Here is a 21,827-nt window from a genome sequence, read left to right on the forward strand (position 1 = left end):
TACAGCATTGAAAACACATGTCTAATAGGTGCATTCATTTTAATACGCTCATTCATTGAGCAGGCCTGATTAATTAGTGCGTGTCACCATCTGGTACTTACTGAGACTATTCATTTTTAAAATGTTGAAATTGTAGGGAATGTTGCACACCAATTAAGTTCCTTTTAATTGGATTATGTTAGTATAAAGTATTACTGGCGAAGGCCTTCATTGTGATTCAGCCAGCATGCATCTAAGGGAGACCCGCCAGCCTGAAATTACTTAGAACAAAGGGAAAATGCCTGAAATGCATGTTTATTCCCATCTTGGTGCACTCAACAGAGATGATGTCAACAAATAATACTGCTGCATTTCTGTGCAGTTTCCTGACATGAGGATGCCTCTGCTGATGACTGCTTCAGCTCTGCACTGCAACTCTGAACCTCTCATCCCCTAACTCTGACCTGGAAAGTGAAATATCAACTTAACAGGGCCAGACTGAGCCCTTCTGTGTGCAGCTGTGTATCTGCTGAAACAAGAGTGTTGTTTCTCATTTATACAAAGAGTGATTTAGCCTATAAAGCTGATAAACTAACTGTGCTGACTCAACCACCTAGTGAATGAAGTATCACGATCTGCTGGCTGCAGCACCACGTTAGGAGCAGAACTTGTCTGTCTGTACTTGTTCCTGTCACTGACTCACTTGGTGAATTTTAGTTGCTTAACGTCATTGCACTGCAGTGTTTCTGTGTATAAATTGTGAATAGGTATATTTATCAACTTGCATAAAAAGCTTTGAGATGCAGGGTGAAATGTACCACGTGTTTACTGTTAACATTTTAGAAGCCTAATGCAGTTTTGTATTTAACATCTGAGGTTGTTAGTGCTGAGATTGAGTATCTTCAAGTAAGTTGTGTTGTCCAAACTACTCATTTCAGGGGAGCGAGCGGCTCTGCAGAGTTAGCAGTTCCTTAGCAGGTAAATGGGCAGTCATTGGCTGCAGGGAGGCTACGGAAGAAGAGATACCAGGAGCACCGTTAAGCCCAAGAGATCTGATGTGTGACTGCCTGGATCTCCTCACGACCTCCTTAGTTTTGAAGAGTAGGACAAGAGTCTAGAAATGAACAATGTCTGGATATCAGGGCCAAAGATTTTTTCTTTGTGAATTTGTGTGTGTTTTCATTACCTTCAATGGACTCTGCTGCCCCCTATCCAGCTGCAGCTGTCGTTAACAGCAATGGAAGCAATATCCTGAACATGTGAAGAATGTTTCAATTTTTTTTGTATTGAAAGATCTCATTCATTTCACTCATATTCACTTTTACTGTCGTTATCACTCATAGGAGTAATTATGTGGTTGAAATAGTAAATGTGTTTTCTTTAAAGGCAGAGGAAAGCATCAGAAAAATCATTTTTAGTTGTACAACAATTAAAAAAATGCTAGATTTTTTTGGAGAGTGCAAATACCTGTTTAGACATATAAAGGTCACTATGAATTTAATCTGTTACAGTAGACTGCTTCTGATTTAAAAGGATGAAAATAGTTCACTGTTGTTTTTTTATTTTTTTTTTCTTAACGTACATTTCCTATTGTTTGAAGGTGCATATTTCCTCTTTGTTACAGCTGCAGGCAGTGTAAAGCATGTTACAGGCACTGCTCATCCTGGAAGTGCCAAATCCAATTGGAAACCTGTCTGTAGTATATAAACGTGAGAAGTCAGTGACTCTTGACTGTTTTGCAGACTGTGTCAAAAGTCATGTTTAGAGCATGTTGTTGAGTTTAAACCATTTCCATTTGGTGCTGAAATGCAAAAGATTTAAAACATCTGTATGCATCTTATGTATTTTCTGTCTGTGTATTGATACATGCCTGCATTTACACACGCATGTCTGTGTGTGTAGCATTTGAAGTTCAGTTGCTGCATTAGTACTCCTGGGACATGAAATGTACGTTTGCACAGAACTGTGACCCTGCCGTACTTCGGCTGTGACTGGAGCCTTGGGTTGTGGGTCTGGTAAGCCTCCTGTAGTTCGCAGTCACACATTTTGTGTAGCACTCATTTGGGTTAGAGGAAAACTGATCCGTACTGGTGTGTCTGAGCAAATGGGAGTAAGTACAGCTGGTGGTAAAACATGAAAATATTTTCATGTGGCAGTGTGCAATAGAGTGCTTTCTCATTTTACCCCAACCTCATTAGCAGAAAATGCATAGCCTAGAAGGCCATAAAACTGTCTGTTCTGTGGTAGGATTTAAGTGCACTTTGTGCCATTTCTAAGAAATAATATCACCCAGTTAAATCTTAAAAACTATACACCTGTGCACTAATCTCTTTGTTTAAATTGTCTGCGTGGAGATTTTATGTAATGGAGAAATATATTTTCCAAGAAAACATTTATTTCAGCTGTGCAACTTTTAGTGCAACTTTTCTCCTTTTAGTTGTTAACATGAAAAGAAGGAGTTAACCACAGTATAAAATTCTAGTATTCTCTATTTCTTTCTCTCTCATATTTTAGGAGAATTACTTCTTAATGTGATTTTTCTGGTTACAATGCACAGGCTGACAAAGTGTTGAACCAACAAATCTTGGCAAAGATCAAAACAATGCAAAGGCCTTTTACTCAGTGTATATTTAAAACAGAGGCTGAAGTTTGGGCAGAACTCTGTCTGGCAGACTTTCTATCTCTTAGGTCATACAAAGAAAAAGCTTTTGGCACTGACTTTTTGGCAAAAAGCTGTGTCTGGAAACATATTCAGTCAGTGTATGAAATATGATAGCGCTGGTACCATGACTGTGTCTGAATGTACTCTGTTATAATACAGTTAGACTTCAGCCCCATCTGGTGTTGGAACAGAATTCCTATTTCAGAGTTTTCCAGCGTAGGCTAGCCCTTTGCCAAAACACAGAGCAGTACGTGAGGAGACTGAGAAAGTCAGACAAGTGTCAATTTTACTAATGATTTCTATTGTTTGCTCCGCTAATGAAAACCAGTTGTGCCCATGGTGAATTCCAGCATAAGTGTCCTGCTGCTGAGTTACTAACCTCTGGCTTTATAGAAAGCTGCATCTTTCACTGAGTGGGTTTGGTATTACACTTTCAAGGTACCTATGTGAACAGCAAGTATGTTTTCATCCAAAGCTGGTAAAAATATAAAATTACTGATTTATCAGTGCCTGCGTTAGCAGAACCAGCAACAGACAGCTTCTTTCACCTCAGTAAAATGTCAGATCATTTCTGGGTTATGCAACAGTGATGAAGAGACCAGAGTTGTGGTTTTGGCTTAGAAGGCTTAAAATCTTCAGGCATTAATTCATAAAACTCAAATCTGGGATACTCCAATGACTGTGAAGTATAACAGATTCATGCCTGATTCTTACTCAAGGTTGATCATTTCAGGAAAAAAGACAACTCATTTTGAAATAGATTTACAATTATATTTCAGTTGTTTGGGGGGGGGGGGTGTTAGGTGGAAAAGCTACTTGTGAAACAAATCAGGAACTAAAAGTCATCCATAGCTTTGTTTTGAGGATATAAGAATGGTTTATTGCCACTATAGCAAGCTAAAGAAGAAACTGACTTTCTAGAAAGGCTGCCCCAGCATTTTAGCTGATTTTTCAGCATAGAGTCCAGCCTGTCTTGTCAAACAAAGTATCTGTCTAGTTATAATTTGACTCCGCTGAAAAAAGTGCTTAAATGGCAGAGTTTGGAATTGGTTGAACATATTTTGCCACTTAAGCTCAGCTCATTCGACATTTGAAGCTAAAACGAGTGATCTAAATTGCATTTGATAGAGTAAAGTATATTCTTTTACTTTCTTGTCACACATTTAAATGGTTATTTTGAAGACAATATGCACTAATCCTTGGTTTTATGTCCTTTTCCTGGCATTTGATTTATTGGGCAAAAATTAAGGTCAATGGTCCTGAACTAGTCAAGAGAATTACTCTATGTTCTCAGTCGTTGCCATTTTTCTCTCTCTGCTCTGAGTAATATAGGGCTTCACTGACAAAGTTTTAATTCTTTATGTCCGAGAAGAATACTTGCCACATTTTTTTGCATTTCATCTAAGTAGCGCTGTGGTGTAACCTGGCAGGCAGCTAAGCACCGCACAGCCCTCACTCACTGCCCCCTCTCCCTCTGCCTCACAGTGGGATAGGGGAAAGAATTGGGAGGGGAAAAAAAAGGTAAAAACTCATGGGTTGAGAATAAGACAGTTCAACAGGACAGAAAAGGAAGGGAAAATAATGATAAAAGAATTTGCAGCACAAGTGGTGCACAATGCAGTTGCTTACCACCTGCTGTCCAATGCCCAGCCTGTCCCTGAGCATCATCCCCCCCAGGTTTTATGGCTCAGTACATGGCATGGGACATCTCTTTGGCCAGCTGGGGTCAGCTGTCCTGGTTCTGTCTCCTTCCAGCTCCTTGTGCACCCCCAGGTACCTCGCTGGCAGGGCAGTACGAGAAGCTGAACAGTCCTTGACTCAGTGTATGCACAGCTCAGCAACAACTAGAACATCCGTGTGTTACTGGCATTATTCTCAGCCTAAATCCAAAACATGGCACCATACCAACTACCAGGAAAAAAATTAACTCTATCCCAGCTGAAATGAGGACTGTAGTTTTGTAAATTTAAGTAAAAAGAGCTTAAGGCATCAGCAAAAGGCTACTTGGTTATTCTGAGTTGTTGTTAGCAGCATTCAAAAAAGTATAATGATCATCCTGTTTTTTCCCCATTCTTATCCTCCTTCTCTCTTTTGTGTTTCAGAATGATCACTGCTTAAAACAGTAGCCATACCAAGTGAACAAAGAGGAAACACATGGATGAAATTCTGACCATGCACTGAACAGCACAGCATCAAGCGCAAAGCTCTGGGAAAATGTCTGCTTGCAACACTTTCACTGAACACGTCTGGAAACCTGGTGAATGTAAGAACTGCTTCAAGCCAAAAAGCTTGCATCAGTTACCTCCAGTATCTGAGAAAAAAACCCTCTCGCATGGCAATCTGAAAACCAACGCAAACCAAAGTAACAGCCATCGTGGTGGAAACAGAGGAAACTTCCGACCGCCTGTGGCAAAGAAACCCACGATAGCTGTGAAGCCCACCATGATGGTAGTAGATGGGCAGGGTGTATGTGGCGAAATCAGCGCGCCGGATCATTGTGAGAACAAATCCGTGCCCCCAAGCTGGAACCAAAACAAAGCTGTCTTGAACAAAAAACCACTGAACAATAATAATGAAGATGAAATTGAAGGTTATAGCCATGTTCACAGGCCTTATGGCAACAACGATGGTGTAGGTAAGATACCAAATAATAATAATAATGGACTGACAGAAGTTTTGAAGGAGATTGCAGGTTTGGATACCACACCTCAGCTAACTGGAAATGAAATGAACTCGAGAGAAACCTTCTTGGGAAGAATAAATAATTGTTATAAAAGATCATTAGAAAGAAAGATCCCTCCAAGCTGCATGATGGGTGGAATGAAGGATTCGCACAGTAAGCATGTTATTCTGAGTGGAAGCACTGAAGTAATAAGTAATGAAGGTGGACGTTTCTGTTACCCAGAATTCTCTAGTGGAGATGAGAGTGAGGATGACACGTTTTTTGGCAGCATGCAGGAAGAGCATGAGAGCTGGGATGAAAGTGATGAAGAGTTGCTAGCAATGGAAATTCGTATGAGGGGCCAACCTCGCTTTGCTAATTTTCGAGCTAACACCCTGTCTCCTGTTCAGTTCTGTGTTGACAAAAAATGGAACACCGTGCCCCTTAGAAACAAGTCTCTTCAGCGGATCTGTGCAGTCGATTACGATGATAGTTATGATGAAATTTTAAATGGTTATGGGGAAGAGACTGTGATTCTTTATGGGCAAGAGAGCATGCAGAGCATGGTATCTTCTGATTCTACGTCTCCTGATTCTTCATTGACAGAAGAGTCTCGTTCTGGAACAACCAGCAGTTCTTCACAGAAACTCTGTAATGGAGGATTATCTCCTAGTACTCCTCAGGACATCAAATTGATCGAACCAGAATATGAAAGTCTGTGTGTTAGTCAGCAAGTGAAGGATGTGTCAAAAGCTTCCAGAAATGTTCCAAAGAGCCTAGAAACCCACAAGGCAGTCCTTGCTCTTCGACTGGAAGAGAAAGACGGCAAAATTGCTGTACAGACTGATAAGCAAGAGAATAAAAGTTCTTCAGATGTTACTGGTCAAGCTGTAACTATCAACTTGGTGCCTGTGGAAGAGCAAGCTAAACCTTACAGGGTAGTGAATATGGAACAACCAGTTTGCAAGCCATATACCGTAGTGGATGTATCAGCTGCCATGACCAATGAATGTAAAGAGAGTCCAACTGAAACCTCAGAAACCAAAAATGCATCATCTAACCCAAGTTCACCAGTAACTCCAGGCACGCCTATTACATCCTCTGCAGCATCACCTGCACGAGTCAACGCTAATCTGAAAAAATCCAGTGCAATCAGATATCAAGAAGTGTGGACTTCTAGTACTAGTCCAAGACAGAAGATACCTAAGGTAGAGTTAATTGCTAACAGCTCAGGACCTTCTGTTCCTCCCAGGAAGACAAGCCACAAGTCAGCTCCTACTTCGCCTACAGCTACAAACCTTTCCTCAAAAACTATCCCAGTTAAGTCTCCAAATTTATCTGAGATAAAATTCAACAGCTACAATAACGCTGGCATGCCGCCTTTTCCTATTATCATTCATGATGAGCCCACTTATGCTAAGAGTTCCAAAAATGCTATTAAAGTTCCTATTGTGATCAATCCAAATGCATATGATAACCTGGCTATCTATAAAAGTTTTCTAGGAACCAGCGGAGAGCTATCTATCAAAGATAAAACTACCAGTGTAATAAGCCACACATATGAAGAAATAGAAACAGAAAGCAAAATGACTGAAGCTATAGGGAGCAAACCCAGTGAATTTTCCCAGGCGAAGGGGGTAACTAATAACACCGAGTGCAGGCTGGGTTCTGTGGCTCAAAAGGTCCAAGAGTTTAATAGCTGTCTCAGTAAAAGTCAGATATCACCACAGAGAAGTCATAGTTCTGACCACAGCTCCCCATCAAGAATTCAAAAGACAACCCAAGAGCCAGCAGATGTGACATTGGAGGCTTCCGTTGGCAACAGCAGTAGAGAGAATGCAAGCACGGTGCTTTCACAGATTGTGGCTTCCATCCAGCCTCCGCAGTCTCCACCAGAAACGCCTCAGTCTGGACCTAAGTCTTGCAGTGCAGAAGAACTGTATTCCTTACCCCCTGATGCAGATGCTACTAAAAACACGCTGGTACGACCCAAATCTCTTTTTACATCACAGTCTGAAATAGAGCCATCCAAGACAATGGAAAACACAGCCGTTAAAATGCAGAAAGATACGCTATCACAGCCGGTCGCCACCCATTCTCCAAAGCCAGTGAGAGGCACCCCAAATATGACAAGTCCCAAAACAGAGCAAGCACCGCCATTTCCTCCTCCACGGTCCACATCTTCACCCTATCACGCAAGTAACTTGTTGCAAAGACATTTCAGCAACTGGACCAAACCAAATAGTCCCACCAGGTCAACAGAGGCTGAGTCAATCCTTCATTCGGAAGGTCGACGAGCTGCTGACGCAAAACCCAAACGCTGGATATCATTTAAGAGCTTCTTCCGCCGCAGAAAAACTGATGAGGAGGAAGACAAAGAGAAAGAAAGAGAAAAAGGAAAATTGGTGGGTCTTGATGGAACTGTAATACACATGCTCCCTCCTCCTCCAGTTCAACGTCATCAGTGGTTCAGCGAGGCAAAATCAGAGACCAGTGAGAAGCCATCAATTGTTTTCATGTATAGATGTGAACCAGCACAGACTGAACCAAAGGTTGACCAGCAATACAAGAGTGGAGTGGAGTCTGCTATTGCTGATGCACTAGCAAAAGACAAAGGAGAAATACAGGAAAAGTCTCCGGAGAGCTCGGAACAGAAAATAATGAGCCATTCATCACCACCTCAGATTCCGAAGAAAATCCCCAGGTAATCCGCTTGTCTTTTTATTCATTCAGCTGTGAACTGCACTGTATGTACTACCAAAAAGGGAAGAAATCAAGGGGTTTTATTAAGTGTAAATTTTTCTAAATATATTTATTTTAGGTATCTTGAAGTATATTCTAAAAATCTTTGCTTTATATTGGATATCAGAAAGAATCAAAAAAAGATTACTGGGAACAGTAACTGCTATTTGGAGTTGGTATTTGCAGGTTCATTAATACATTGTGATAGTCATGTTCCATTGAATCAGATTTTCCTGAATTTCTAGTTAAAGAAATAGTTCTTCTGTTATAGGAGAACTAAATAATTCCTCTATGGAAATAGAAGGCTACTATTTAAAAGAAGAATAGAAGTTAAAAGATCTGTGACGCATAAAAGGTGGTGTGCTAACTTTATCTCACATACCCACGAAAACAAGATAGGCTAATTAACTTGATGCTACACTGCAACATCACTGCTGCACTCCTAAAATAAGCCATGTGAAAAGTAATAATAGAATTAAATTATCTATAAAATAATAAATCTACATTTTGCAAGGCCTTTAGTAATGAATATACTCTGCCCCCTAACAGTACTGGATTCAGCAGAGCCCATTGCTCCATTTCTGCCTGACAATTTTGTTCAGTGATTTCATTTTTAATATTTTTTAAATCATAATTTGCTAAAATCATGTGTTGTTTTCTCTAGGAATATTTGGTCAGATTGTTTATCTTACCCTATAAATTCCAGGTAGTTGAATGTTTTAGGTCTTGGTTTAAAGGCCTGTTTATTCCATTCTCAAGGATACACATGCTTTTTTGGTTGTCTCCAAACACAAAGAAATATGCTTGTTCCAGATACATGTTGTTTTCAACACACCACAGAGTTCCTACAATGCATGACAGTGCATAACCTAGGGTACTGGAGATATTCATTGCAGGCTATTGCGTGGGCATAGTATGCATTTCACTGAGTATAGACCACAGCTGTAGATGTATTAGACTAGGTCTTCTAAGGTTATTATACAAACTGATTCCAAAATAACTTCAAATTTGCATTATTTAATTCATTGCAACAATAACATACTGGTAGGAAACTCTTTTTTTTTAACTTTGTCACCTCTGTGGGAATTTCACAAATATATTTATCATGGAAAAATTTTAGCAGCTTTAGAGAGCAAGTTAAAGAATCAGGGAAGTTTGTGCTTTCAGTTGTCCCTACAGAGGAACAAGTTCTTTGCATTGGAACAAGTTCTTTGCATTATCTCCAGGGGAACATGAAGAAAGTGACTTTGTGTCAACATGGTTCCAGCAGCCTTACTGAATATATCACCATCAGCAGGTTCGCTCACCCTCTTGTGCTGGCACGACAGTTTGTGTGGTCACCTCTGGTGAACAGACTGGGGAAGTGATCCAAGGAAAAGTAACTGCAGAGGTATTTTTCAGCCAGATCAATTCTCTGATCTGACAAGGGAAGACAGAAAGGAGAAGCTGCTTATCTCAGTGGTAAACAGCCATAACAGACTCATCGTTGGCACTTGTTCTTGGACTACCCTAGAGATGGTGCTGTTATCCTGTTTTATATTTTTACACTGTTACTGGACTTCCTTTGGCCCTTGGTCATTCTGTCCCATCTGACTCATTTATTCCAAAAAGTATTTTTACTTTTAATTTTTCTGCAAGTCATGGTGATACTGGCTAAAATCATATCTCACCATTTTTCCTGGTGCAAATCAGAATTCTCTGAATGCTAGAATTGGAATTTCTTCTTCCTAACAATATTGTTCTGTGGCAAATTTCTACAAATTAAAAAATAAAAGTAAAAAATGAAATACTGAGAAATACATTGTTAGAACACTAGGCAGTGGATTTTATTTTTTATTACCTTGATGCAATTTAAAGCCTTAAGGTAGTTGTTGTTTTGTATTTTTACTTAATATTAAATACTGTTGAAGAGACAGAGAGAAACCTTAGACTGCCAGAAAATGAAGGAATTTAGTTAAAGGGTTTTGACTTCTCTTTTTAATATTCCAGTAGGTGAGAATCAGGGTTGTCAACTTCCATTTTCACACGTGCAGGAGACATAACAGGTGATGCTATACTTGTCTTGTGTTAACTCATCAGATGTTATTAAAAGGTTAGTTTAATGTTAATTCAGGCTAAGATATATGCCTGGAAAATATTTTTTAAATCTTCAGTTAAGCTTGCAGAGGCATAGAGGAAAACTGAAGAGATGAAGATAGCAATCAATGAACGTGACACTTGCCTGAGAATGCCAACACAAGTAAGCTCACTGAAAAAACAAACTGATGACCTGGAAAATAAGATAAGCTTTAAAAATGTCAGATTACTAGGGGATCTTGAAAGTAAATTAAATGAATATACAATATTTCTTTACTTTGAAATGGATTACAAAGCTGCTAGAGATTGATAACATAACCACAAAACAGGTCTGAAGGTATTTAAAGTTACCACCAAGAAAGGTCAGTTCATCCCTTTGAACAGCACTGGCAAAAGGCACAGTTGTTTGGAAAGCTGGAAACTATATAAAAGAACTTGGTGTGGTTTTATCCATGCGGTAGTTTCTTTCTATTTGGAGCCAGGTTGCATATAAGGTGGTTCCAAAGGAGATAGCAAATACTAATGTATTAACTGTACCAAAAATTTGCAGATGGATTAGTTTTTGCTAAAAATCAGCAATAATGTCAGCCGTATTGTAATTGGAATGGAAATCAGGTGTTCTCAGAACTCTTGGGGTTCATTTTTTATGATGCAGAAGGTCTTGCCAGGCAAATGCCAAAACTGACCTCTACAACGGTAACGACATTTCTGGCCTAAGCCATTGTCAGTGATGAAGGTGGTGTGGCACTTGGTGGAATCCACACAGAAGTTTAGGAAAGAAAGGATCTTCCTGTTCCTCAAAGGCTTTGTTTTCTAGTGGATCAGACTCTTGTTACAGGAGTTTCACAAGATAAAGGTTTCTTCCTCATTGAGAGATCATTGCTTACACCCAGGAGCAACTTTTTAGATTGAGCCATTTCCTAAAAGAAAACTGCAGCCCTGCCTTCTGATTCTTCCTTTTCTATCTTCATAAACCGTATCAGAGCTGAACTAAAACATTTTGACACCATTTTTAGATTGCATTGCCTTCGTAAATCAAGGTACAAGTGCATTGTGCACAGCCATTTCCATTTCAGTTACGTACCGAATTGAGTAGTTTCCTTTCATAGCTACAAGTCACTCATAACTTTTCTTTATAGGCTCTTTGGGCCAGACTTGGATGAATTAAAGATAAAATTGCATGTTTACTTGAAATACTTGAAGTAATGAGGTCTGTATATTCATTTCACTCTGGTTTAGGTAAGAAGGCATTTCTTCATAGCTCAAGTTGGGATTATGAATCTAATTCCTAAACTGATGTTAATTTATTCAATAGGACGTGAAACTAAGCTGGCAATCAACAGGCATGAGTTCTGTTGACCCATAGATAGAAAAGGTCACTATCCTGTTTTATCTTCCAAAATGAGTGAAACACCTATTATGTCTACAGATGTATATGTTTTGAAGATCTGTTTTTAAACATTTTCCTTAAAGAGCATACTTGTACATCAGCAATTTGGGTTCTTTTAAGGCAATTTTTAGTGAAAATAGCCCATGGGTGTTTTACTGGGCATGTTAATGGGTTCTATACATATCAGAGGGCAGCAATATCAAAGCTTTTGATAATGTCTTATTATCCTTCAAATCTTACCCCGGTGCCACTCTCATTATACAAATAGTTTTAAGATTTAAGATCACTGTAAGGATATGTTTAAAAAAAAAAGTCCTCCTTCCCAGTTTGCAGGACCCCTTGTACTGGTTTTAAACTAAGGTTCTCACCTGAATCCAAAACTATTTAAATGTAGCTTGCATAAATTGGTGGGGAGAATTCAGGGATGTTTTTGCTGAAAATAAAGCTTTTTCTTAAGCAAGTCTACTGAAGTGGAAGAAATTTCTACCCAGAAAGTTCAGGTGGAACTATCAACTCTCCCTTCCCCTGAATCTACTTTTATTTGCTTTTTCCAGGTATCAGCAAGGTTTATTTACTTTAGTCAAGTGCCCAACAATGTTTTATAAGTGTTAGCCACCTACCTCATCTTGTTTCATCGGGGAAAAATTGCCGTGAGACTCTTTCTCCAGAACAACTATAAGCTAACAGATTCAGAATTTATGTACGTTCAGTAAGCGAAAAGTTAGGTGAAGTTTTATGTGAAGATTTTTGTAAGTCTTGAGAACAGTTAAAGAACCAAGTCGAAGCGATTTTATTGTTCATTATTTCATAAATTTAGATGGAGATGGTAAATCGTGTATTATTGTTCTTAACTTCTCCAATACAGTCTGTAAAATGGAAAGACTGAAAATATAAAATGGATAAACAATTTTTATAATGTGCAGTTAATCTGCAGAACTTGTTGCCATTAAGTTTCGCTGACACTAAAGAGCTTAGCAGGATGTCTTTCCTGGATTATGAAATATATTCCCATTATCCATGCCAACATTGCATGATAAAAGATTTTAAAAATAATAATAATGGAATATCAATTCTCATGCTTCAGGAATAAGTCAACTTCTAAATAATAGGAATTAGGAATAAACTTTATGGCTTAGTTATTGCGAACTGCCAGTTGGTGAAGTTTCTTTCACTTTCCTCTTGACTGTGTGTGGCTAATGAGGGTGGAGAAACTGAACTGCGTGAGCCACTGGAAAGGGTTTTTTGTGCCCGTAGTGTGTTCTGATTTAACCCTGAACACTGATCATCCCTGCTCAGTGTTTTGCAGAAACGCAGGGGTCTGGGTTCTGAATGAAAGTTCCTCTGTAAGGTGGCCTTTGACCACCTCCCAAGCCATTAACCTCTCTGCATTTTTCCTCAAGCATTATTCAATAAATTTAGGTTTTATTTTAGCTTTATTAGCTTAAAACCGGTAGGGCCTGAGGGAGTCTCAAAGGGATCTCTGTGAAACTAAATATGTCTACAGATTCCACAGATATTTTGTGTAAAAGAAAAATATTCTTCCTTATCAGGCTCTCTCATCTCAAGCTGTATGACTACCATTGGTTATTGCTTTGCTGATGTCCACTTGGTGGAGTAGACATCAGAGGAGATCAGTCTGAGCAGGCTCCGAGGCCATGTCAGCTTTTTTCTGAGTTTGTCACAAATTTCTGCCGCTTGGACTTAAATGCTGCCTTACCAGAACTGTACTCCCTCAGCTTGATCTCGAGATCTGACCCTACTGCAGGAACAAGGTTTCAGAATCACTCTTTTCAAGTATTTCACCTCTTTATCTCCCTCGTATTCATTGCTGTTTATTAATCACTCTGATTGAGAAGATGTGCACTGAACAGAGGAAAATATAGGTCACACAATAGCTGTAATTCCACTGTCCTTATAAAAAATAACACACTGCACAGTCTGCTTTCTGGATTCTTACTATTCCAAAAGATTAAGGAAAGTTTTAGACCACATCATCTTCCAAAACCTGGAGGAGGATAACCTGAGGGAAGAAGTAGAGACATTTGACCCTGTAGAAAACTGCTTTTAAAATGATTTTGAGCTTGTACACATGTGAATCATAAGCATATGAATTCAGGGGCGTGTTATCTGAAGGACAGTCCTTTTTAATGCAGGTTTTTTGCTATGCATAATTCAGCTTCTTTGGAAAGCAAATGTGCTCTCCGTGTATGGAGGGCTTCTCTGTCTATTACCTGGACGTTGTTTAGTTTCAGCCACATGTGCCCGAGGAGCAGAGTTCTCTAAGGTAATTAATTCATTTCCTCTGAAGTTCCTTTCCGAAATAAGAAAGGGAAAAGAAAAGGGCTTGGACGGAGCAGACTGTGCCCACGATGACAGAAGCTAAATATGTGCTCTTACGCACGGCATCAAGGAATCCACCCTGGCAAAATAGCTATAAATATCCCAAATAAGGGGATAGCTTCAGTATCACTTGCAGTCAACAAGGAGATATACATTTATACAAAATGGGGCTTAAATGGTTCTAATCTCAAAGAAGGGCTTGTTTATCAGCTGCTCTGTCTGCTTTTCTCAGACGCTAATATATTTTTTAACTGTTTAGACTACTGCATGAAGCAAAAGCAATTATTCATTTGGTTCTTGTAGCTTAATGAGTGAGGAGGTTTTCCCCTTTTGTTCTCTCTGTGTTATGTCAGAGATGATTACAGGTTGGCTTTTTGCTTGTTGAGTCAGTACACCGTGTATGTGTGCTTGATCTCAGGATCTATCCCACTTCACTGTTAAGCTACATGGAAGCATTTCCTCAGATTTCATGGCCTGACATCTTCTCGTTGCAACTTAATATGTATTCATTTCAGACACTAAAATGGGTTGGATACAGGTTCAAGATGTCCCCTTACTTTTAACAGTAGGCTAGTCTAAGTTCTTCATACCTCTCTGGAAATTTGAACCTCCTTTTCTGTAGCTAATTACCATGACTAAGACCATAGTTGTCATACCAAAACAGTGATGTAGCAGTGTGTGACCTGTTTTTCATCCACGAAGGCAGTGGAAGAGTTAAGAGGGCAGGGCTGTAACCAACTGGTGTCCCGGGGCGCTTTGGCAAGCCCCTGGACCAACCCCCTAAGGTAAACATTAAGGTGCAGTAGGTGTATCACTCTGTGCAGAGTTCAGCCTGTTGCTTACAGCTTGCACAACTTGTAGCACATCAGAACACTGTGGAATCAATGGCTCGCCAGAGTTTCAAGACATGATTAAAAGACTCAAGAAGGCCCTGAAAGAATTTCCTTTAATGGGGAATTGTGTGAGTGAGTATAGTGGGTGAGTTGGCTTTTTTTTTTCTTTCTTCCTTTCTAGCTGTTGGTTTACGTTGTTTGGCAAAATGCTTTTGAGCTTAGGTTTAGTGTATGTGCTTGCATGTGTCTCGTATGGAGAATGGGTCTGTTCTATACCTCACCAATCGATACTAAAAAATTACTTTGAGATGTGATTATTCTGGTATGTGGCAATGACAGAACCATAAAGCTAATAGAAACTATTTTTTCTGAAAGAAAATGTTCTTGTTGAGGAATGCAGGTAAACGTATGATGTACAGCAACTACGGGTTGTTAGTTTAATTTCTCATCAACTTAAGAGCCTTTTCACTGCTTTAATTTTATGTATGCTTTACTCTGAAATTATCTTAGGTTAACTCTTGAATGTGGATATATTTAGGGCACTTGGAATGTTCTTCACACCATTGCTATGCATGGTACTAAAAATGAACAAAATTGTTAATGCTGATTAAAGACTACAGCTATTTGAAGTTATGCCATTTTTCCTCCCTTACTAACAAGTTCTAATGAGTTTTGTTTGTATCAGCCTGCAGTTAAAATTCATGAGTCTGAGAGTAGAAACAGCATGTGCGCGCTGCACCGTACATGGGGTCTTGTGTTACGCAAACTATTGGCATGTTGTAATCTTTGAAGTCTGTTTGGGATTGCTAGAAGACTGTGCACCGGGATTTTCAGTAGTTTGGCTTCAGATTAGAATAGAGAGACCTTTGCCTATAATGTATGTTAACTCTTTGGGGATATCATCTCTCTTCCCACTTACAAGGATTTGTATCATGGAAACTCAGCTGCTCTGCCTGTTTAAAAAAGCACAATTTTTTTTTTCTGTTTATCAGGAGTTGTCTTGTTTTAAATCTGTGCCATGAAAATTAAACACCTGTACAGATCTCACCTGTGGCGACCATCTTTTTGAAGGAAGTGCCTCGCCCCTATCCCTTATGGAAGTCACGAATACTTAAAATTCTTGCTGTTCTATTAGAGCAGACTGGAATAATGAGAACTAGTGAATAGGACATATGCTCTTGAGATTTGGCTATAATCAGTATTTGTTTCTGTCAATGAGAGAGCATAAAGGCACGTAAATATTTTTGGTCTCTCTGACGTGTTTTATCTGGCACATTATTGATAATTGCTGCTGTGGTTTCAACAGGACTTTTTTTTTTTAAGCCTGAACAGAGTATTTTTTTCATATATTATGCATAATTTTTAAATCATACTGCTGTAAATATACACAGGGAAGCTGATTGAATCCATGATGTTCACAGTTTTGCTCTATAAGTAATCATAGTTTGATTTAAAACACCATAGCTAAGAGCAAGTACAGAGGAATGTCTTCATGGCCTTTTGTGGCTGCCTTAATACATTAGCAGATGGATTTTAATCTTGGAGAATTTTATATGGGAAACAGATTACTAGGTTAAATGGGCTACTGATCTGTTTCCCAAAGTGTCAGTTCCCAAAATCCTACCAGTATATGAAAATGTATCATTAAAATGTTACGCATTTTTTAAGACTTATAGCCCCCTGGCTATACTCTGGTACTTTTGATTAAGCTAAATTTGTTCTCATTGGTAAAAAGCACCTTAATCCCTGCTGATGTCCTATGAGTTCTACGCATGTTTTATGCAGATTCATTGCCGCGTACATATGCTGATTGTAGCCAGCTGGAAAACATTTTATTATCCTTTTTTTATGAAAGGTATGAACTGTTATTACTGTTTGAGTCAAAACTTGTTTGTTCTTATCAAGAAAAATAAATATTTTAGAAAGTTATTCTTAAAAGGGGCTGGGGGGGGGGCAAAAAGGTTATTTTTTTATTTCAGTCCCTTTACTAAAGATACATAATGGAAAATCTGTTGTTTTGCGATTAGGATCTAGTGCACATAGCTTTGATCTCCAGGTGATTTTGTTTTGTTTGTTTCAGCCAAGTGCCCGATGACACGACACTGGAGGATTTGTCCCCTCGTGTTCCTAGAGCTGTGTTTGTGAAGCAGGACAATGGCGGCAGCGCCTCAGTCATACCTGTATCAACTGTCCGCGTTCCGCAGGGGGAGGAAGACAAGGAAGAAGCTTCACAATCTCCCGACTTAAATCCCTGCAGTGCTACGTACAGCAACTTAGGTAAGTGTATACTCATCAAAGATCAAAATTTGGGTATCTTTCTAGGCTGTGAAGTACCTTGTCTTTGAAACTGCTCAATATGCTTTCACAAAGTTAGTTCTTAAAGACACACTTTTTTAATATCTATAGAAAATTAAATTCTCTTGTCTCATTCTGAGAGATGCAATGAAGAAAGTGAAGATTCAACAAACACAAAGGTTTTCTTTTCTATGATTTTAAAACTATGTCCAGGCAGTCTTTTAATTGCCCTTAGTGATAAATATCTCAGAGATGCTTTTCAAAGACACATTGTTTCATCTATTTGGAGGATTTTTTATCAAAAAGCAGCTTTAAAATACAGACTAAATTATCTAATGCTTTTAGAACTGTAATTGGATTTCAGTATTTTTCCAAGCAGCATAAGATACAACTTTTTATTTTATAGCATCAGTAACTGTTAAAATACTTGCAGTCCACTTGTGTTGACTAAAATCTTTCTTGTCCTAGTTTCAGAATTTACTTTTGCTCTTTCAGAAAAGCTTAAAATAGGAATATCCCAAAGGTACTGCACAATCTATTCAACTATCACTGAATTCCCAAATCATATGAAAAAGGTGCATGTATGCAGCCCTTCTCTGGAAGACAAGTGAGCAAGACAAATAAGCATCTCCCAGGGTTGTGAGCTTCCTTTTCTGAAGCATTTTGATATGGAGTACTGTGAATGTAGGAATGTCTATAGGCAGGTCTTCTAGAAGGGCAAAAATCCCTCATTTATTTATTTTCAAGAATATGTAAATACAAGTTTTTCAGTAAGGCTCCAATCGTGCGAGCGTACTGGCACATTAAGCATTTGGACGAGAATAAACTGACTGCACTGAGATGGCTCACAAGTATAAGAGTATGGTATGTCCACACATGTTTGAGGGATTGAGGTCCACGTTTTTAAACCCTCAGGTGCATACTTTCCTTAGACGTTTAGCAATATTGTTGATTTTTTTTGCTTAAACGTGTTAGTGGCTGACATGTAGTGTGTTCCGCTAATGAAACATTAATTAGGTTTAAATTTATTGTTTGGAAAGCATAAAGAGGAAAATATCCTGTCTAAGAATTATAGGAACATCTACCAAGAAATTGTAACTCAAGAAGAACTGGAATTATATCTTTATGGTGGAATTCTTCAAAGACCTAATGAGTTACTTTCCATTTGTTGTGATATATGTATATGTGTGTATCTATATATTTTCTGTATTTAGGACATAACTGCATTACAGATACAGTCCAGACAGTAGATCTAGCTACACCAAATCTATTTAAAACCTGATTAGCCCATGTTCCTAACTAGACTGATACATAAAAGGATGAAGTCTTTATGGCTTCTACTATATAATTTAATGTGTGAAATACCAGTTATTTCTTGTGGTGAGATTGCTGTTTTGTAGCCATAGTGCTCCTATGGTCAAGGGATTACTTGCATTTCATACCCAAAGCAATGACATTGTGAGTATTTTATTTAAATCTTTACTCAGTTTAGCTTGCTTTTCTCCTGCAAGACGTTACCCTGATGGCAGCTGCTTCAACACAGCTAATGCACTTCCATTTGTAGACCTCTTTTCTTCCCACAGTATCTCACAAAGTGGGAGTAGCAAACTCATGGGAAATGTAATAACACATCATTAAACACTGGAACAGGTTGCCCAGAGAAGTTGTAGAGTGTCTGTTTGTGAAGATGCACAAAACCCAACCGGACACAATCCTGGACAGCCTGCTCCAGCTGACCCTGCCTGCCTGAGCCGCGGGTGGGGGGCACTCGAGCGCCTCAAGAGGTTCCTTTTTTGTTTTTGTGTTTCTGTGATTCTGTGATCACTTTTGTCAGTGTTACTCCTCTGTGTGAATGTTCCTGTGTAAAACCATACAAAACTGAACCCTTTAGCATTTTATTCAAAATCTTATCCTTGTCTTAGGGTCTTTTTCATATTCACTGTCACCAGAGTAAGTTTTAGATATGAAGGAGTTAAATGAACTTGTAGTCTCGTCTTGGTCTGGCTTGGCAAGCTTGCTACTAGTTGTTAAAAGCAATGCTACCCTAAATGGCACTGAGTTCTCTGGCTGCTGTTCAAACTTTTTTCTGGTTTATTCGAGCAAGCTCACTTTCTAATTCAGATAGCTATCAAGAAATGACTAGGTAGGGACACAGAGTAACTCCTACTTGTTCTGACATCTTACATCACCCAAGCAGCAAAATCACACACTTCGTACAGTTAACAAAATCTGATGTGTTTAACTGAAAGGAAGGATAATAAGAAAAAAATGTAAGATAATCAAGTTGGATTACATTTGCCTTTTGCTTCAGCTGCAGTTGTATCTACAGTTACCTTTTTATGGTTACGTACTGCAGTTTGTGTAGTACTTTGGAAAATATATCATGAACATAGCAATTTGCAACATAATGCACAAGATTGACTTTTTAAATACTATTCTAATACTTACTCTTATCTTTTTTTATGGAAAAGCAGACAATATTATATCCTTAGTTTGATAAATATCTCATCTTCACTTGTGACACATTGCATGAAATGAAAAGCTTGCTAAGTTTTCATCTGTAGTCAGGTAGTAGTTTATAGCAAGTACTGCCCTCAAATATGTTTGGTTTTGGCCCTCCCCAGCTCTCTAAGTTGTCCCATCAGCAGTTTACGGTCCTGTCCACAATTACTGAAACTGTGCCAGCAATTACTTGTCAGGTACCAAATGGCAGATGCAAAACTTGAGAAAGCTCATTTATAAAATAGGAACTGTATTTGTTATTTCATCTAATGTGTAAAATCATATGTCTAGAAATTAAAAAAATGCAGGCAAGCCTTACAAGATAGGGGATTCTCTTTTGGGAATCAGATACAACATAAAAGACAGGATTTGGGGGAAACAGGAACACCCATCATGATGATAGGATAAAAGAATTCAGGATGTATAAACAGGAGGACGCTTCAATCAGAGTAGAGAGGTTATGTGTGTCTCATTTTTACCACACAACTGCCATGACCACTGTCAAGCCCTGGTGATCACAGTTGAAGAACGTTTAAAAGAAATTGTGTAAGCTCTAAAGAAAAGCTTTGAAAAGGCCTCACTTTGTGACAGGCACTTTGTAGTGACAGATTCTAGAAGCTGGATCTGTTCAGCTTATCAAAGAAACAGAGTCTGATCAGTCTTGATCATGGTCTGGGTAGTCATGTGGTGAGCAGACCTACGATGAGGAATACCTTTGGTATCAACAATCAACAGACTTAATAAAATCCAGTGCAGCCAGTTGAATCTCAAAGTAGAAACACACAAATGTTCAAACCTGTAAGGTGGGACCTGGATGTTTTTCTTTTAAGGTGTGCCCATAATTGTAGCAGAAGTTAATTCAGGTAAGCCCTGTGGTTTATGATAAGGAAGGCAATGAAGTAGATGATTAAAATCCTTTCCTTGACAAATCTTTAAGTTTTTCTGTTTAAATTTCATTGGGGAAATTGACTTGATTGAATTTGCACCACTGTGGGTAGGTTAAAATATTCTATATATATTCAGGGTAGCATTTCTATCCTTTAAAAAAGAATAGGTGGTTTCACTTTCAACTATTTTACTTGTTGCACCTAAAGAAAAGGGGAAAAGGAGGCTAAGTTTCTCAGTTTTATGTTTGCTGACACTGGAAAAAATACCAAATCACAGCATGTACATGGAGTATTTCCTCAGTCAGTAAGTCCAAGCAGGGCAGTGTGCTTCAGCCAGGCTATAAACAAGGCGATGAAGTCATTGTTGACTAAAACTGGATGGTTCGGTGACAAATGGTGATTACAGAATCCACGTGATGCATTTTATGTAACATGTATTAGTACAGGTAGTACCTTTAACATGGTATAAGCGCGGGCAGCTGTAAGAGCTGAGAAGTCACCAAGGCAGATGAGCTGGAGCTTTTATTTATTTAGTACCCACTGCCCACCTCAGGATAGAATAGTACTGTGCAATCTCAAATTGTTGATGAGAAACTGGAGGTGCACCATGAATGTTAGTTAACAAATGTCAGTTTTTCTTTCTGTTCAGTAAATTGTCATTCTACTAAGATGTTTATCAAATGAACTGTAAACAACTGAATATAATACAGGATTAACTATCACATTCATGTAAATCTGTGTATTGAATAATTTTATAGAATATCATACATGTACTGCACTTACTGGAATTGCTGGATGCTTTTGCAGTGGTTGGAAGATGCTTTTATGCATCTGTGGTTTTTTTTCATGATTTGGTTATCTATATTAGTCAGTGTGAGAGTTCATTAAGGAGTGATGTATTTTTACTAGTTTGGAAGATCAGTATAACTGATCTACTTATACAAAGAATCTTTTCCAATTACATCTATTCTGTAATGAAAAAGTAGATTGTAAAGGATGATCAATATCTAAGCGCAAAGAAACAAGGCCAGAGGAGGGATAATGTGTACACTGGAGATGGCCAACCTGTAGCTCTCAAGGATTTTACTTAATGAATACTCTAATCAGCCTTTACGACTGGGTTTTGCAATATGAAATGGGGATATACTGACATGGAAATTACTAGGACGTCTGACTCCATTCCTGGCTGTGGAGAGAAACAAATAAGCAGAGGCTGCCAGAGCTAACACTGTTGGACCACTCCAAGATCCAGCCGTGTGATCGGCCCAGCCCTGTCTTACAGGGGGTTTCCTGCAGGCATGTAAGAAGCCATTTGAAAATTCCTCTTCCTCAATGGTCTGCAGTGTACAGAGTCCACAGTTTTAACTTTATTCTGTTGGGATTTTGATAGACTTGGTCTTGGAAGGTTGGTTACCTATGTTGTATGTGGATGATTGTTCATTTTTGTTTTCCTTGGCAG

The 21,827-nt window shown here is 38.7% G+C and overlaps 1 protein-coding gene and 1 long non-coding RNA gene across 33 annotated transcripts in view; one reads left to right on the plus strand and one right to left on the minus strand.

Annotated features, from left to right (window-relative positions):
• PEAK1 (pseudopodium enriched atypical kinase 1) overlaps nt 1–21,827 on the plus strand; it is a 118,829-nt gene that overhangs the window by 75,741 nt on the left and 21,261 nt on the right. For 25 of the 30 annotated variants that reach the window (XM_083850788.1, XM_083850786.1, XM_083850782.1 and 22 more), the window contains 3 exons: nt 4,744–8,007; nt 14,713–14,829; nt 16,765–16,961. In XM_083850788.1, the coding sequence (XP_083706914.1) occupies nt 4,856–8,007; nt 14,713–14,829; nt 16,765–16,961 (3,466 nt within the window). In that variant the 5' untranslated portion in view covers nt 4,744–4,855. Of the gene's footprint in view, nt 1–4,743; nt 8,008–9,271; nt 10,027–14,712; nt 14,830–16,764; nt 16,962–21,827 lie in introns of those variants that run through there. The other 5 variants (XM_083850793.1, XM_083850792.1, XM_083850791.1 and 2 more) reach the window with 2 other exon arrangements.
• LOC310905111 overlaps nt 1–21,827 on the minus strand; it is a 105,813-nt gene that overhangs the window by 42,736 nt on the left and 41,250 nt on the right. The window lies entirely within an intron of this gene.

The sequence above is a fragment of the Anser anser genome (assembly GCF_964211835.1).
Source record: "Anser anser genome assembly, chromosome: 10".
NCBI lineage: Eukaryota > Metazoa > Chordata > Aves > Anseriformes > Anatidae > Anser > Anser anser.